This window comes from Heterocephalus glaber, unplaced genomic scaffold (genome assembly GCF_053883595.1).
Source record: "Heterocephalus glaber isolate CG9 unplaced genomic scaffold, H.glaber_assembly_v1.0 deba00001451, whole genome shotgun sequence".
Classification (NCBI taxonomy): Eukaryota; Metazoa; Chordata; class Mammalia; order Rodentia; family Bathyergidae; genus Heterocephalus; species Heterocephalus glaber.
In genome coordinates, this window is record NW_028258301.1 from 4,404,790 (window position 1) to 4,423,874 (window position 19,085).

The 19,085-nt window shown below is 36.7% G+C and overlaps 1 protein-coding gene across 8 annotated transcripts in view; it reads left to right on the forward strand.

Moving 5' to 3' along the window:
- The window catches only part of Spata6 (spermatogenesis associated 6), a 140,645-nt gene that overhangs the window by 768 nt on the left and 120,792 nt on the right, over positions 1–19,085 (forward strand). The window contains exon 1 of one of the 8 annotated variants that reach the window (XM_087214863.1): positions 13,557–13,592. The exons of the other annotated variants lie outside the window; for them this stretch is intronic. Coding sequence (XP_087070989.1) covers positions 13,572–13,592 — 21 coding nt within the window. The 5' untranslated portion in view covers positions 13,557–13,571. Of the gene's footprint in view, positions 1–13,556; positions 13,593–19,085 lie in introns of those variants that run through there. 8 annotated transcript variants of the gene reach the window in all.

Consider the following 19,085-nt stretch of genomic DNA (forward strand, 5'->3'; position numbering starts at 1 on the left):
TTGGGACCCGTTTCCAAAATTCCCGCTAGTGAAGGGGTTTACAGTAGTACAGTCTTCACTCAGCAACTGAAATGTATTCTGGCACGAAGTACCTTGCCATTTCCTCCAGGGCCCCCTAGGAGAAACCCAACTCCTCAGAAATCACTTCAGGCTCCTGTAGTCCCCAACCCTCCCAAGAGAAGGATCCCTACTCGCCCTTCTTGTCATTCTGGGAAAGGCTCCCTCAGCATTTAGAGAGAAACATCTCATTCTCCAAACTCCCAAAGCCACCCACTCTCCAGACTTAAAGAGGACTCTTGGCCCAGCCTCCTGTACAAATTCAGCTGAGGCCGGGGGACCTCTCCAGGATATGAGAAAAACGCCTGCCTGGATGATGGCAGAAGATCCTTCCAACAAGGGGCTTTGGACTGCTTCCCCAGAATTCTTTAGAGAATCCTCTTATTTTCCTCTTCAGACAAAAGCTCCAGCTTGCCTCTTCTAGGGAAACCCCTCCAGAGCCTCTTTGCACCCCAGTGTAATCCTGCAGGTACAGAACTGTGAAGAGTTTGGAACCAGAACTCTTGTTTCCTTCCTCTAACTCCTCTGGTCCCAGCCTTCTCAAGAGGGTGCTTACGTGTTGTCTGCGTGAAGGTCCCCAGGGGTCCCCTGCTTTTCCTTCCTGTGCACCCTGCAGGCAAAGCTTTGTACTCTCTACTTAGCCCAGGCTTACAGCATCCTTCTTTCCTGACTTGCCTTCCTCACTTTGAATGGAACTGCTGCAACACCAAACCTAAACCTGCAAGGAAGTCAAAATTGTTTTAGGTCTTAAGGGAAGCTTCATGAAAAAGGGTGGGGCATGGTATGAGACAACGATGGAGAAACAAGCTTCTGCCACTCTTTAATTTCTGTTCAAGCCTGCAGACATTTTAGTCAGAAACTCTATAGCCCTAGCTTTATATCTTTGCATTCCAAACTGCCTTTTTAGCACCTTTATGTAAAGGAAGATTATTTTAGCCAAAGAATACGTGAATCCTTACAGTCCTGTCCAAGGGCTGTTAGTAGAACTCCAAGTTCAGTACTTTGTTATTGGCTGCTTCTTTCTCCCATTGTAACCAATGGGGTTTAGGGGTTTAGCAGCCTGGTAAGTGCAATGCCTGAGAGGCTGACTGCTGCTTCCCTTCTGTTGCCAATACAAACTGGCTAAAAGGAAGTGTTCTGCTGTAACTGATTGTGCTGTGAATCTGAGAAACACATTTTATTCCTCTGTATTACCTTAGCCTCAGTATTATTTGCACTGCAGAAAGTAAATAACTGCAATGGAGCTTTGCCATTCATCAAAGCTAAACAAAAGTCTGCAGGTGGAAATATTTTGGTTCTTTGGTAGACATTCGAGTCACAGAATTTTATCATTCTAGGAAATCCTAGAAGTCATTGTATTTAGTATTTTTTACAAGTGAGAAAATCGATGTGTGCCATATCCAAATTATTTATTTTCGTTTGTTTGTTTTCTTTTTTGGTACCGGGGATCAAACTCGGGCCCTTGTTCTTGCGAGGCAGGCGGCGGAACCACTGAACTAAATCCCCAGCCCCCAAATCATTTATTGAAGGTTGCACAACTACTTTGGGGTCAGGTCTGCAACAAGATGCTAAGTTTTCTGAGTTTTCAAATCTCCTTTAAATGTCTCTGATACTCAGGAGGAAAAAAAAGACCACCAGCAACTGTACAAGGTGAACGTCACAATTAATTTGGCTTTAACTGAATAAAGGAATCATGATCAGAGATACTTTCAATATCTTTTCAATTTTAATTTTTTCCTTTCAGTTTATTTTTTACATTTTCATGGCATAAAGATCAAAATTGTTTAAAATGATATACTCAAAAAGTTTTGCTTTCAGACTACATCTCTTCAAACCTATTTCTCACTAAACTCATCTATTAGGTAACCATTTTCATTGGTTGTAATATAAACAAATACATACACAGACTCACATGCACACAACTTTTTTACTTCTTTTTTTTACACAATAGGAAGCATGTTTTATAAACAGTTTCGTATTTTGCTTTTTTTTTCTTTCTTTCTTTACTATATCTGGAGAAATCTTCCTGACTTTTTAAATGAAAATTTTCAAACAGAATAGCTGGAAGAATCGGTCAGGGAATATTAGTATCCTATGACCTATGTACATTAATTTGATTTAGCTGTATCTATACGTTTGCTTATGTATAAAATATTTTTACTGAAAAATTGAAACCAAATTATTGAGTCTACCCCTGAGTACTTCAACATTCCTCTTCTAAAATAAGGTTATTCTACCTAACCAAATGCCATTATCACACCTAAAATAGTGATCATCTTAATATCCAGTCCAATTCAGATTTTCCTAGGTGTAACAGAATAGCCCTTATAAATAATATTTTCAAATAAGATCTAATCAAGGTTTACATGGTGAATATGATTATTAAAGTTTTAGGTTTTTGTAGTCCACTTTAATGTAAAAGAATTCTGTTTTTTAAATTTCCATCATTTCCCCCCATTGGATTTTGATAAATTCATACATTCATGTCATCATTACCCAGATCAAGACTTAGAATACTTGCATCACTCCACAAAATTTCCTTGTACCCATTTCAAGTCCTTTGCAAAACGAAATACTTTTCTGGTTTTTATTGCTATAGATTAGTTTGCCAGTATTTGCACTTCATATTATCTGTAATATTTTGTATCCGGGTTCTTTTGATTAGCATGCTTTTGAGATTCAAACATGATGTTGTGTATTTTGATGGTTTATTATTTCATTTAAGTTTGTGGAGTAGTATTCTCTTACATGTGCATACCACATATGTTTACCCATTATCACCTCTTAAAATTTTATTGACAGCCGGGGATTTAGCTCAGTGGTTCTGCTGCCTGCCTTGCAAGCACAAGGACCTGAGTTTGATCCCCAGTACCAAAAAAAAAATTTATTGACAAATAAATGTATTCACAGAATACAAAGTGATGTTTGATAAATGTATACAATGTGTAATGACTAAATCACATAATTCACATTAAATCACATAATTCATAATTGTAGGATAATTCACATATACATTATGTCACATGCTTTTGTGGGGTTTTTTTGGCACCAGGGATCAAACTCGGGACCTTGTGCTTGCAAGGCAGGCGCCAGAACCACTGAGCAAAATCCCCGGGCCCTGTCACATGATTTTGTGGTGAAAACATTTAATGTATCTCGGATTTTCTAGCATACAATACATTATTATGAACTATAGTCACCATGCTGTGTGTTACATTTCTAGAACTTATTCATCCTTACTGAAGTGTGATACCCTTTAACCAGCGTCTCCACATTCCCCACCCCACTCTCTATCCCCTGGCAACCACTATATTAGTCTATGCTATTTAGAGCTTGATTTTTTTTTTTTTTTTTTTGGATTCTACTTAAAAATGAGATCATGCAGTATTTGTCTTTTTGGGCCTGGCTTAACATAATGTCCTTCACGATCATGCATATTGTTACAAATAACAAGATTTTAGTATTTTTTAAGGTTGAATAGTATGCCAGCCTCAAAATATGCAGTATATTACTTTTAAAAAACTCAGTTAATTCATTGATGGAGACAGGTTGAATCCATATCTTGGCTGTTGAGAATAATGCTGCAATGGATATGGGAATGTATCTCTTCCATGTACTGACTTCCTTGTATTTGACTATATACCCAAAAGTAGGAGTATAAGATCATAATGGTTCTAATACAAGGGCTCCTTTTTCTTCACCTTCTTGCCAACCAATAAAGTAGTTCCTGGGTTCAGGAATGTTTTTATTTGCAAACAGTTTGGCCTGCCAACAGAAGCAGTTATCAAAATTTTGTTTTTGTTTGCAAACTCTGCATCAGGTGACAAACACGACAGCAGCCATCTTCCCCACGCAAACACAAAGATGGCCATCTTTTCCAAAATTGTAGAACAAATTAAGTTTGTGAACCTAGGTTCACAAACCATCTTTTGTCATTTTGATAATAGCCATTCTAATGTATTTGAGGTGATATCTTAATATGGTTTTGATTCATATTTACCTGATGATTAGAGATGGGGGCAACTTTTCCAAATACCTGTTGGCCATTTGTAAGTCTTTTGAGAAATGTCTATTCAAATTCTTTGTCCATTTTAAAGTCAGTTTTTTGTTTGTTTGGTTATTTTCTTGCTATTGAATTCTTTTCATCCATATACATTTTGTGTATTAACTCCTCATCAGATACATGGTTAGCTAATTTTTTCCATTCCACAGGATGTCTCCTTACTCTGTTAATTTCTTCATTTACTGTGCAGAAGCCTTTTAGTTTAGTGTCATTCATTGCCTGCTTGATGGTTATTAGAGTCGTTTCAGCAGTGTCATTGTTATAGATAAAACTACAATGCACATTCATTCTTATAAAAATCTTTTTATAGGGAGACATTACTTTTTGAAGAGACCAGGTTTAGATATAGAATATCATATCTTGTGTTATTGCCTGATTTTTTTTTTACTGTTGTGTAATTTAATTTTTTTCCAACTTCTGTAAATTGGAAACTAAATGTTTTGTCTCTCCTTGTCTGTTGAAAGTGGCATCCTATTCTACTCTCTCTTTTACATGTTTATTTTTTGCTGCAATCTTATACTACTAGTGGTAATCTAATATATGTAATACTGTGGTAATATGAGAGCAAAATCATAGCAAACATGAAAGGTTTGGATGTATCTCACAACATTTTCTGTTGCCCATCAGAACTATAGTATATGACTTGAGAGAAAATATATTGCTGGGAGGAAGGTGTGGCTTTTTTCAGTGAAACTTTGGGGAATTGTTTTGAGAGTCCATCAAAGATCTATAGTTTTCAACACTTATACTTTTAATATTTGAAATATCTTTGATAGAAAGTATCTTTGCTGCTTTATCTCTCTACTTCTGCTTATTACTTAGGACTGTATCTAAATCTTCATGAGATTGTTTGGGGAAAAAAGAAGGAAGAAACTGGAGTAAGGCCTGTGCCTATACAACGAAACTGGCCAGTTGTTTTTACCGTACAGTCTAAGTTTGGGCTTAATTGTATATAATTCCAAGTTTTTCTTCTCTATACTCACTTAACCTCATTCACCTAACTCATATTAACGATAGCATGGGGAAAACAGAGGTGCTTCCTTTTCAGTCACTGCTAATCTGAACTCTTGATTATCTTTGAGATTCTTGTCCAGTTTCTGTGGAATAGTATCTGTCTTGGTCCTGCTACCATTGGGGATAACTTTATCTGGAATATAAATTTCTAAAAACTTTCATTATAAAATACTTCGTCCTTCCAGAAAATAATATGCTGAACCTATGTGCCCCGCCCCCCAAGAATGGTGTATTTCACATTTGCTGTAGATAGTTGTTTTTAAGAAATAAAATGTTACAGATATAGGTGAGACCTCCTTTGTACTTCTTATTGACCCTATTTTCTCCTCTCCCTTTCTTAATTTAAGGTAACCAACATCCTGAAGTTGGAGTATTATATTTTCATTAGAGTTTTTGTAATTTTGCTACATATCTGTGTATGTTTATATGCCATTTATCCTATTATTTTGTTCATTTAGAAATTTTTACACAATTAGTACCATGCTATATGTATCTTTCTGCTTTTTCTGCTTCTGTTTTTGAGATTTGTCCGTGTTGATTCTAACAGATCTTCATTTCCTTGATTGTTATATAATGCTGTTTATTTATATGGCAGTGATTTAATTTTTGTTCCCACATGGATTTTTAAATATCAGTAGTTTCTACCTTTATATTTTACATTTTTCCAATGAATGCATTTATACATATCTTCTAGTATCCATGTGTTAATTATTCTCTAGGATGGGTGCAGTGTTTTAAGGAGCATTTTACGTTTATTGGGCTACTTTTGTCATGGTGCTTGGGGTGGTTCTATTGGAATTAATTGTATGAGATCCTTTTTGACTTGATTTGCCAGTGAATATAGTAGTACCTCCTCAGATACTTTCTACAACCCCCAGTGGATGCTGAAACTGCAGCTATTACCAAAGTCTACAATTGAGTGCCTTTTCCATATTAACTAAGTATTAACTTCTTTTTCCTTCTCCACAGTTTCGTGGATGGAAGATTCATTTTTATCATATATTTTAGCAACCTCAGCATAATATTTTTTTCTTATAAGTCAAGAACTTTCATCTTTTTACTTGAAAGAAGTACTGTATGGCTTCTCTCTGGTATATTTGAATTACCAGCATCATTATTCTTGAACTTTGGGACATCCATTAAGTAAAATGGCAGTTACTTGAACACAAGCATGGCTATACCTTAATAGTCAATCTGATAACCCAGGTGGCTATGAAGTGACTAGATGGATAGTGTATGCAGTGTGGATTCTGTGGACAAAAGGATGAATCATATTCCCACCTGGAGACATAGCGATGTGGCATGTGATTTAAAACTTATGAATTTGAATTGTTTATTTCTGGAATTTTTCATTTAATTTTTTTTTTGATACCGGGGATCGAACTCGGGACCTTGCGCTTGCCTCCCAGCCACTCTTCCTGCCTGCTTTCTCCGTTTTCTTCAACACAAAATAATTTGAACTTTTGAAATCTGGCTCATGCTATGTTTGTATGTATGTATGTATCTGTATGTAGCTATCTATCCAATATGAACTCTTCTATGTCTAACTTTGTAAAAATTTATTCACATGATTTTGTGAGGCAAGAATAATTTTAACTGTCTTACATAAATCTACTCTCCTTTATTTATCCCTTCTATTGTTGATGAACATTTTCATGTTTCCAATTTAGGGATATTACAAATTTTGCTGTCATGAAGACTTTGCATTGTTGTTGCACATTTTGTATTTAGTTACATTGCTGACATGTCATATTAGTTCCAATAGTTACTTGGATATTTATATGGAAATTTGTTTTTGTTTTTGTTTTCACATAAGACAGTTTTGGCTTCTCCTGTACAATTCCTTGCCCTCCTCAAACTTACTTATGTTATTGCCTACATCTTCTGTAAAATGTTACATAATGGAGATAATAATATGCATTTTTTGGGTTTTTTTTTCTGGTTTCAAGGTGTGCTTCTGAAGTTCCCCAGTAAGATTACAGTGAATCTTATGAAATTGCTGATAATGAACCATTTATTTTAAACTCTTGCAATTTAGTGTATAGTTTATCCTAATATTAATATTGGTTATGGGGTGCCATTTATTGAGTTAGTATAGTACCCTTTTATTTCTAATTTTAAAAATATCCTGTGTTATTTTGAATGTTTTTTCAATCTAATGAAATTATCATATAATACTGCTCCCATATTCTGTAAAAAATGACACATTTTTTTTTTTTGGTACTGGGGATCGAACTCGGGACCTTGCGCTTGCGAGGCAGGCAGAGGAACCACTGAGCTAAATCCTCGGCCCTAAATGACACATTTTTTGATGTTGAAATCTTTCCATTCCTTTGCTAATTTTTTTAAGTCAGGATAATTTTCACCCACTTTTGCTGAATTTGGCCAGTTTTTTATTTAGGAGCTTTTATTTGTGCTTATAGATATGATTTTAGTCTTTTTGTGTCATATTTAAGGTAGTTTTATTTATTCTTTAAACATTTATTTTAAAATATTTCAGATATACAAACATAAAAAATTATAATGCATATGTAATGGACATGCATACACCTCCCTACCATCTCAAGAAATAAAACATTACAGATAAAGATGAATCCCCCTGTAAAGCTCTCTAAAAAAATCCTGCTTTCTCTTCCTTTTGGCAAATCACTATTTTGTGTTTTATATTTATCACCCCTCTGCATTTCTCAATATTTTTCTCATTATAACATCTGCATTAAATTACTTGATTACTTTCAAATTCTGCTTAATTATCTCAAAAGTTTTCATAATATTGATTTAAAGTTATTTACTTCCATATAGTTCATACATTTTTGTTGGGAGTTCTGCTGTAGCTTATGAGCAATTTTTAAGAGTTTATTGTACTATCCAAGTGTGTAGAATTTGTGTATAAGTGCCTTCCCACTTCACCTCCCATGTGTATAGACACACACACATATGTATGTATGTATATGTGCTATCTTTTATTGTGGCATTTTAGTTAATTAATTGCATTGGGGTAGTGTACAAGTATCCAGAGTAACAGAACTAATAAGATAGATCGATAAAGAGGGGACTGTATTATGAAAATTAGCACATTTGATTATGGAGGCTGGGCAGTCCCACTATATGCTCTAAGCTGGAGGTAGTGTAATTTAGTCTGAGTCCAAAGGTCTGACAACCAGTAGAGCCAATTATCTAAGTCTCAGATTCGGAAAGCCAGAGATCTTGCAGTTCTGTGGTCCATGGGTGTAAATTGAATGTCCTAGCTCAAGAAGAGAGAGCAAAATTGCTCTTCTGCATTTTTGTTCTCTCCTGAGGCTGATAAGATGCCTGTCCACATTGGTAAGAGCAGATCTTTACCCAGTCTAGTGATCTGCATAGTAACCTCTTATGGAAACACCCTCACAGATACACCCAGAAATAATGTTTTGTCAGAGGAGTGTCCCTTAACTCAGACTGATATGTGAAATTAACCATCACAGGTTAGGAGCAAGACGTGAATTATCCTGATTATTTTTATTTCCTTTGTGTCTTTATACTTATCCAACTGTTATAAATGTTATTTACTTGAAAATAATATATAATCTTATTCTGTCTTATCACATCAAGCTTGTTTACTCCGAAATACTTTCAATTCCATATTAAATTTTCTACATGATCTACCATTTTAATACAGACATTAAAATCTTTATTATGATTATGTATTTTCCCTTTATCTTTGCTGTATTTCATCATACTATGATATATAGAATTGTAGATTTATTTGTTTATTCATTGTTTTGTACTGGGTGTGTATTTTCCATCTGAGAATTCATGGGTTTCTTTAGCTCTGGAAAATCCATAGTTATAATATCTTTGAATATTGTTTCTGCTGTTCTCTTTTCTCCTGATAGTGCCATTAGATATGTTAGAAATTTTATCTGTTTTCCATGTGTCTTAAATCCTTTTGTGTGTGTGTTTGCATGCACATCCATGTGTGCGTGTGTGTAATATTTTTATTTTTATGTCGATCTTGGAGACTTCTTCACTATTAAATTCTTATTAATTTAAATTTTTATTTTTTTATTGACTTTTTCAAGATCCTCACTTAGTCTTATTTTAGTATTTATTTTTTCCAGTACCAGGAGTCAAACTCAGGACCTTGGGCTTTTGAGGTAGGTGCGACACCACTGGGCTAAATCCTCGGCCCTAGTCTTAAAATATCTAGCAATTCTTTTTTCATTTTTATCTGTTTTGAATTCATATTTTATCATCATTGTGGCTTTTTTCCCTTCCTTTACTAGGTAAAGGATTCTAAATATTGCTTCTAAAATTGTTTTCATTTTGGGGGGTTTTTTTTTTTCTTGGTACCGGGGATTGAACTCTGGACCTCGGACTTGCCAGGGAGGCGCGGTGCCACTGAGCTACATCCCTGCCCTAAAATTGTTTTCAGATTGTGCAAGTTACTTTATTTTTATTTGAAGTGAATTTATCTAATATCAATTTTGTTAGTTTTCTTAGTGCCTTGACATTGAGACTATAGATCAATTTGGGGAGGATTGTTACCTTAACAATATTAAATTTTTTAATCCATTAACCTGATATATATTTCTCTTATTTAGATCTTTATTTTTTTTTCATTGATGTTTGTAGTTTTCAGTAAATGTGTTTTATGTTTTGGTGCTATTAAAAATGGTATTTTAAAAAATTTAAATGTTGTTACTAGTATGTAGAAATAAAACTGATTTTTGTTCATTTACCTTATGTCCCGTGACTTCACTAACCATTATTATTTTAACATTTTTTTGGTAGGCCACAATTATCTTCTCTGAAAAAATACTGTTTTACTCCTGCCTTTTCTGCCATATGCTTTTTTCTTCATTTCAATATATCTTTCTCTTGTCCTTTTGCACTAGCTAGAACTTAGAATACATCATGACACAAAAGGATTGAGAGTGGACATCCTTAACTTTTTGCTAGTATTAGGGACAAGGCATTCAATCTTTAAACCTTAAGTATGTTTGATACATTTAGGGTTTCTTACAATTATTCTTCATCAGTTGAGGACATTTCCTTCAGTTCTTAGTTTTCTGAGTTGAAGGGAATTTCCTAAGATTTAATGTTATAATACAAAGACTGACCAAACAATATAGTGTGTGTTTAAATTTTTAAAAATTACAGTAAAAGACACATTGCCATTAATCCCCTTAAATATATTTCCCCTTGCTTCAGTTTCATCTGAATGTTCTTGCCACTTTCTGAAGCAGATCTGGAATGATGAATGCTGTGGCCAACTGCTGCCCGATGGAAAGGCAAGGTTGTAAAACCAATACAATTTGTCCTCATTGACCCTAATCATGGGAACTGGCACTGTATCACTTCTGGGTATTCCCCAAAGTCAAAATGACCATGAAAGGTAAATATTTTCAATTGATTCAGGACATTGAGGTCAGGACAGTGCAAGTAAAGACAGTTACTGAAAAGGACTTGGAGAACTGGCTCAGAAAGTGTCAGGAATGATGGGAGGTATGTGTGTGAAACCAGGGGAATATTTGTGGAAGATTAATACAATGTGGCCTTTACTGTAATATTAATAAAAAAACCACTCCACTATAATTCACAATATTTTTTGATCAAACTGTGTACACCTTTTAGAAGTGACTTAATTACATTCCACTATATTGATTTGTTTTCTTTAATTTTTATGTAGTTGTAAGTATTTTCATTTTTTGTTTTTTTGACCCATGAATGATTTAGGACTGTGTTAATTTCCAAATAGGTGTATTTTTCTTTTTTTTTGGTACCGGGAATCGGGTCCTTGTGCTTGCGCAGCAGGCGGTGAAACCACTCAGCTAAATCCCCGGCCCTGTTAGGTGTATTTTTCCAGATCCTTTCTTATTACTGATTTTTAGTTTAATTCCATTGTGGTTAGATAATATAATTTGCATGATTTTAGTCCTTTCGTGTTTATTGAGACTTGTTTCATGGCTCACAATAACATCCTTAGTATTTTCATATACATTTGGAAATAATGTGTGTATCCTTCTGTTGTTGAGTGATTGTAAATATGAAGAAAAGTTATTGAATATTGTTGTTTACATCTTTAATGATTATTTGGCTGCTTTTCAAATCAGCTATTGAGAGGGAAATATTTAAATTTAGTTAAACAATTCTTTTTGCTTCATTTACTTTGGCACTGTAAAATTAGACACACATTTAATTTTATTATGTCTTAGTCAAATTTTTAATCAGAAGTGTTTTATTTTGTTATTGGTAATATTTCTCTTTCTGAAGTCTAATTTATATTAAGATAGCCAACTTAGCCTTCTTAGGAGTATGATTGCATACTCCTATGCTATGTATGTTTTTCATCATTTTACATTTATGTTATGTTTTTCATCATTTTATATTTATTCTTATTCTTATCTTTTAAAATTGTGCCGTATTTCACATGACGTAAAATATACCCCTTTAAAAAGTGTATAGTTCCATTAAGTTTTAGTATATTCTCAAAGTTGTACAATAGTTGCACTATTTAATTCCACATTTTCATCACTTTATAAGGAAATTCTGTGCCCATTAATAGTCATTCTCATTTTTCTCCTCCTGCCAATGCCTGGATACTAACAATCACATTTTTATGTGTAAAATATTGGACAATCTGAACATTTCTATAAACATATCATAAGATATAGCCTTTTGTTTCTGATTTTCACTTAGCGTAATATTTTAAAAATGTATGCATTGTGACATATATCAATACTTTATTCATTTCATTGTGTGAATATGCCACACTTCTTGAGTTTTCATTGTGTGAATATAGCACATTTTGCTTATCTACTATATTGATTGGAGTTCTCTAGAGGAATAGAACCCATAGAATATGTATGTGTAATGAAGGGATTATTAGGTAGAGGTACAAGATCAGGGTGGGAGAGTCCACAATGGCTGTCTGTACTCGAGAACCAGAGCATCCAGGAGCTGCTCAGCCCAAGAAGATGGAAGCCACAGAACCAGAGGGATCAAGGATGAAGTACCAGTCTAAGGTCAAAGGCCTGGAAGCTCAGTGGAGTGTTCCTGATATGAATCTGTATTAGAAGGCTTAAGAAACTGGATACTGGTGGCAATGTCAGCCAAAGATGCATCCACTCAACCCAATTAGAGCTCTTTGAAAATGTATAAACTTCTTTCCTTTTTCCTTTTTAAAAAATTCCATCCAGGCTATAAAACCTATTGGTTGGTGACACCCAGAACTGGGGTCGGTCTTCCCCCCTCTTACTTTACTGGTGTACATGTCAGTCATCTCCACAGACATACCCAGAATTGTACTTTATTAATTGGCAGGCATTTCTTAATCCAGTCAGGTCGACCTATAATGATTAATAGTCACAATCCATCCCTTGTCATCTTGACAACTAGACACATCTTAAACCATACTTAATCTCCAAATGCAACAGCAAGTTCATAATTACACTTAACATGATACAACTGTTTTGCACAGTAACAGAAAGTTACTAAATCCCTCCTCAGAATAGGAAGCAAGGTTTTTCTTTGGATTACGTTTACTCTTCTAACATTCTGTACCTTAAATATTATAATACAGATTTAGTGGTACTTAAGTATTGACATTAAGTCAAAGAAAGAAAATAAAGATATCTTCATAATATGTATCTATTTGCAAACATTAACAAAATAGGAAAGAAATACTCATGACAATTACAGTTCTCATTTCTATAACTGCTACTGTAATAATAGCTGGTATTTATAACTTTCTTCTACCCATCTGTATTCCCTAGGTCTCAATAGACAACACAGCGGGTCTTGGTTCCTTACCTGGTGAGGTGACTCATACCTTTATTCCTGAAGTTTTTGGGCTGTCATCTTGCCTGAATTGGGCAGTTGCAGTTTCCCACTGACCTTTGTAACATGGCATAGTAATACTTGGAGATGTTCTAAGGGATATCCTGCACTCCAAACGTATTATTCCTTACTGCTGTTATGAAATAGCATTTCAGTTTCCCTGGTAGTCTGAATCAGTCCCCTCACCAACACTTTTAAGTTCCTTTTTAGCTTGTTGACTCAGAGGCATGAGCAGCCCAAAATGGCCAGAGGGAAGTCTTAGTTTCTAGTTTAGTGGAATTGCTGTGGATCTTGGTAGAAGCCTTCCCCTCTGTGGAGCTAAGACTTCTATGCTAAGAAAAAGAGAGTAAGTTCATGGGAACAGGAAGCAAAAGTTTTGCTACTGTGTCACTAGAGGTAAATGGTGAATAGTATCTTTGACATGTTTGATTTCTTGATTCTTGGCTCTGTGAATCCTGGCTATGGAAGAAGAGTACATTCAATGCTGATTCAGGGCATAGACAGCCTTCTGGAGGACCCTGTCCCAGCCCTGCAAAGTATTGCCACCTTGCTGGTGCTGTAATTGCATCTTCAAAAGCCCATTCCACCATTCTGTCAATCCTGCTGCTTCTGGACGATGGGGAACATGGCAAGGCAAGTGAGTACCAAGAGCATGATAGTGAAAGAGCCATTCTGTAAGTCAGTGGATGATAGTTTGGCAGAAACATTATGTACAGGAAAGGGAAATTCATACCTGGAATAAGTATCTGTTCCAGTAAGGACTAAGTACTGCCTTTTCCATGATGGAAGTGATCCAACATAATCAACCTACCACCAAGTCACAGGCTTATCACTCCAAGGAATGCTACCATATCACAGACTCTTGGTCTCTGCTGCTGGCAGACTGGACATTCGGCAGTGGCTGTAGCCAGGTCCATCTTGGTGAGGGGAAGTCCATATTGGTGAGCCCATGTATAATCTCCATCCCTGGCACCATGACCATTTTGTTTATGAGCCCATTGGGCAATGACAGGATGGCTGAGGAAAGAGATTGACTACTGTCCAAAGAACTAATCACTTACTCACTTGATTACTAAAGTCTTCTAGTGAGGTCACTTTTTGGTAAGCATTTATATGGGGCACAAATATCTTCACATCCTTTGTCCATATGGAGAGGTCTATCCAAATTTCTTTATCCCTATTTTCTAATTATATTTCTTCCAAGTCCCTGGTCATCCAGCCAGACATTGAATATAGCTTATGAATTAGTATATACTCATACATCTGGCCTTTTTTTTTTTTGGTACTGGGGATCAAACTCGGGTCCTTGCGTTTGCAAGGCAGGTAGTGGAACCACTGAGCTAAATCCCAGGCCCTGGCCATTTTTTCTTCCAAGCAAAATGTGCAAATGGCTACACCACCCAGAGTTCTGTTCTCTATGAACATTTCCCTTCACCATTCCCCTTTAAGGATGTCCCAGAAAGGGGGTATGATGCTGCAGCTTTTCACTTTAGGTAGTGCTGCATAATATGTAGAATCATCTGTAGATCAGGCTCCAGTCTTCTTTTCCTCTTTCAACCCATAGGGTACTTGCCATGAGACCGTAGGTGCATGCCAGGAGTAAGTATCGTGGGCATTTTGGGCCAGCTCTTGATATAATTGGTATCTTCAGCACCTGTTTGGGCCTGATCACATGAATACTACTTCCACTTGATGATGGACTGTTGAATCTCTGACTTAGTGAATCAGAAAGTACCAAGTTCATGATGGGAAGCTTTGGTTTCATGGTAACTTGTTGTCCTAGGGTCAAGGGTTCACTTTCCATTGAAAGCCAGTAACAGACCCAAAACTGTTTCTCAAAGGAAAATAATTGAGGGCAGATGATGCTGGGCCTTGCTCTAAAAATTTAAGGGCTTCTGCTGTGATTTATCTGTGGAAGCCTGCCAGAAGCTCCAAACAGCCTCCCTGTCTGCTACTGATGCCTCAAGTAGCAATGGATGATGGGTCATATGGCTCAAGTGGCAAAGCAGCTTGCTTATCAGTCTTGACCTGTTGCAGACCCTTCTCTTGTTCCGGAATTTACTCAAAACTAGCTTTCCAAGTCACTTGTTAAATGGGCCAGAGTAACACACCCAAGGGAGCAATGTGTTGCCACCAGAATCCAAATAGGGCCACTGGGTTTTTTGTCCAGTTTTTTGGTTATAAGAGGGGCCAGATGCAGCAACTCATTTTTCACCTTAGAAAGGATATCTCTGCATGCCCTATCCTGGTGGATTGCTGGACATTTTACTGAGGTAGATGGCTCTTGAATTTTAGATGTATTCATTTCCTGTTCTCTGACACACAAATTCATTATCAACAAGACCAGAGTGGTTGTTATCTCATGCTTACTTGGCCTGATCAGCATAATGTCATCAATGTAATGGACCAGTGTGATACCTCATGGAAGAGAAAGGTGTTCAAGATTCCTGTGAAATAAGTTGTGACATAGGGCTGGAGTTAGGACATAACCCTGAGGGAGGAGAGTGGAGGTATATTGCTGACCTTGGCAGCTGAAAGCAAATTGCTTCTGGTGAGGTATGGAGAAAAAGGCATTTACCAAATCATTAACTATATCGCAGCTATCAGGAGATGTGTTAATCTGCTCAAGCAAGGAAACCAAATCTGTTACAGCCACCATAATTGGAGTCACCACTTGATTAAGCTTACCTTCATTCTCAAAGATCCATCTATTTTCTACACAGGCCAAATAGAGTTAAATGGGGATGTGTTAGAAACTGCATCTTTCAAGTCTTTGATGATGGCACCAATCTCTGCAGTTCCTCCAGGGATGTGATATTGTCTTTGATTTACTATTTTGTCAGGTAGAGGCAATTCTTATGGCTTCTTTTTGGCCTTTCCCACCATAATAGTCCTTAGTCCAACATTAGGGAACCATTTTGGGGTTGTGTCAAGTACTAAGTATGTCTATCCAAATTAGGAACTCATGAAATGCCTTAGTTACTTTCTTCATCACTGAGACACAATGTCCTATACCCACAATTTGAAGGATAAGAGATTTATTTTGGCTCATGTTTTCAGCTCATGGTCTGTTGGCTCCAAGGCAGAAAGGACATGGTGGAAAGATCTGTCAGAGGAAAGCTGCTCATGTCATGGTGGCAAGGAAGTAGAGAGAGAAGGGAGGAGTCAGTGACAAGAATATAGTATACCCTTCTAGGTCACATCTCCAGTATACTCACCTCCAGCCAGGCCTCACCTCCCAATAGCAAGTCAGCTATAGTACCCCCAAATCACCTTCCAAAAGCCCCATCTTTGGACACATGAAACTGTTGGAGGGACATTCTTGATCTAAACCATAACAGGAAATGACTACAGGATGGATTTGGGGCAGTAGTGGACCCAATGTGAGTTGGACATTGGCTAAAACTTCATTGATCACATGACCTCCATAGGCCCCCTACTCTTGCTGGTGGACCACAGTGATGTTTCGGGTCTCCTAGAGTTAGCATTAGTTCAGAACCAGTGTCCAGTTGTCCCCTAAATTTTGGATCTTTCTTTTTCTCCAATGTATGGTTACCCTGGTAGAAGGCTGTAAGTCCCTTTGGGGAAGGATGAGAGAAAGACTGATAGAATAACTTTTTCGTAGTGTACCAGTGTCCTTCCTCAAGAGACCCCAGCCTCCTTCATTCAAGGAATTCCGGGTCTGTAAAATGGCTAAAGTTTCAGAATTGGTTGAGGGGCTGTGGTACTCAGTTATTGTGATATTAGGTAGATTTTGTTCATTTTGTAAAAGTGTAATAGGCTTCATATTTCACTTCTGGAAACACCATGACTAATTAGCCAGCTCTATAAGCCAGGCCTTTCTGATCATTGCTTTGCCTCTTGTCTATTACTGTAATTACACCCACTTTACCTTTTGTAGTTTACCATTGCCATTTTGTTTTTCTCCTACTACTCCAGGATCCATTTATACCCATGAAATTTAAGTTTCCCAATCGAGTGACTGTGGTCCCCACCATAAGCTCTAGCATATAGAGAAGAGTGATAACAACTCTTCATGGATACTGGTGCTCTTCTCACAAACCTATTTTTTAGGGTAGTAGTGAAGTCTACATTTTCTGTACCTTCCCAGTGTAGAGAAGTAGGTTTTACCTGACAAATCCACTCCAGAATTTCCATTTCCCCGAGCCTTTGAATACCCTCATCAACAGTAAACCAAGGAATATCAAGCATTTCTAGCTCACTCACAGTGGGCCATCACTTGATCCATAAACTAACCAAATAAACTATTAGCACCTTTTTTTTTTTAACTCCACAAACTGTGACATTAAATCCAGAATCTCCGCTTTAAGGGGCCCATATCAAGAAATTTGGGTTTATGTTTCTTCCACACCCTTAAAATTAATTCCAATACTTGTTTCCCAGACTTTTGCTTATAAAAATTATAAAACTCAAAAAGTTCATTGAGAATGTAGGCTACCTCCTCTAGGGTAATACTCTGAGCAACTTCTTCAGGAGCCTTTTGAATTCTGAGCCTAGTTAAAGGGTTAGAAGCAAAAGTGGGTGATAAGGGTGAGTCCTGAGGAATGTTGATGTTGTTTTGCTTGGTAACTGGATCATCCTCAGGCAGAAGTGGAGAGGCCAATACCATGGTGGGTTGGGGGTTTCTCTGCCATTGAGTGTGGGTATGGCCCTCCCTTGGCAAAATAATCTAATAGAATTTAGGAGTTCAGTATCCTCAGCCCCATCAGGTTGCACCTAAACATTTTCATCCTAGTTTATAGGATCTCATTCTTTCCAATCAGCACCCTATTTAACTGCAAATACCCTTTGAATCTGAACATTAAACTTGTGCTATAATTCAGTTAATCACATTATGAGGACTTATGTTTGGTTTTTGGCAATTTAAGCTCCATGGATAAAGGAGAAAAGACCTTGCATCTGGACTTTAGATTATGTGTATGTGTATGTGTATGTATGTATTATGTGTATGTATTATGTGTATGTGTAGGTCTGGAAATTTGAATTTTTGAGCTCTTTATTTTCCTTTATTGCTTTGTCCAGCAGTGTTACGAGCCACCAGTCAGCATTGTTGTATTTCTTACTCTTTCAAAAATGTTAAGAAATATTGTGAATAGAGACACTAAATTTCTCACATCTCATAAGTAGTGAATTAGGATAATCAGGTGGGACTATGTTGTGTATCACTTTAAACAGTTCATACCATGGACTATTAGTGCTGTCTACATCATCAAAAGGAGAGATCATGGTAACTTTAGGTCTCATCAAATTTGAGAGCCAACTTCAGAAACCACTAAACTAGTTGATTAGAGAAATTCATCCTTATAATTATTTTTCACTTCCAAAATTAATTTTAGTTAGGCTTCTCTAGAGGAACAGAGTTGAAAGAGAATATATGTATAATTATGCAAGGGTTACAGGATCAAAATGGGAGAATCTACAGTGATCATCTGTGCACTGGAGAGCCAGAGAATCCAGTAACTGCTCAGTCCAAGAAGGAAGAAGCTGCAGAACCAGAGATCAAGCAAGGATGCAATGCCAATCTAAAGCTGAAGATCTAGAAGCTCACTGGAGAATTGCTGGTCTGTCTGAGTGCACTGAAAGGCCAAAGAAGCTGGATACCAATGTCCAAAGGTGATGTCAGTAAAAGACATACCTACTCAAGCAGACTGAATCTCTTTGAAAATGCACAGACTTCCACTCCCTTTTTTATTCCATCCAGGCTGTAAACTTATTGGTTGGTACCATCCAACCAATAACTGAGTGGGGAAATGGGACTTTTCCCCATTCAGTTTCCTAGCCTGTATGCCAGTGATCTCCACAGACACACCCAGAATTGTGCTTTGCTAATCTGATAGACATTTATTAATCCAGTCAAGTTGACCTAAAGATCCTATCCATTCTATAGTTGATGAACATTTGGGTGTAGCCACTTTTTGCCTATTATGAATAATGCGCTATACCCGTGTATACATTTTTGTGTGGAAATATGCTTTCAGTGTCCTTGGGTATCTATTTAGCCATAGGATTGCTGGATTTTTTTTTGTACCAGGGATCGAACTTGAGACCTTTTGCTTGTGAGGCAGGCAGTGGAATCACGGAGCTAAATCCCTGGCTCTGGATTTTTTTT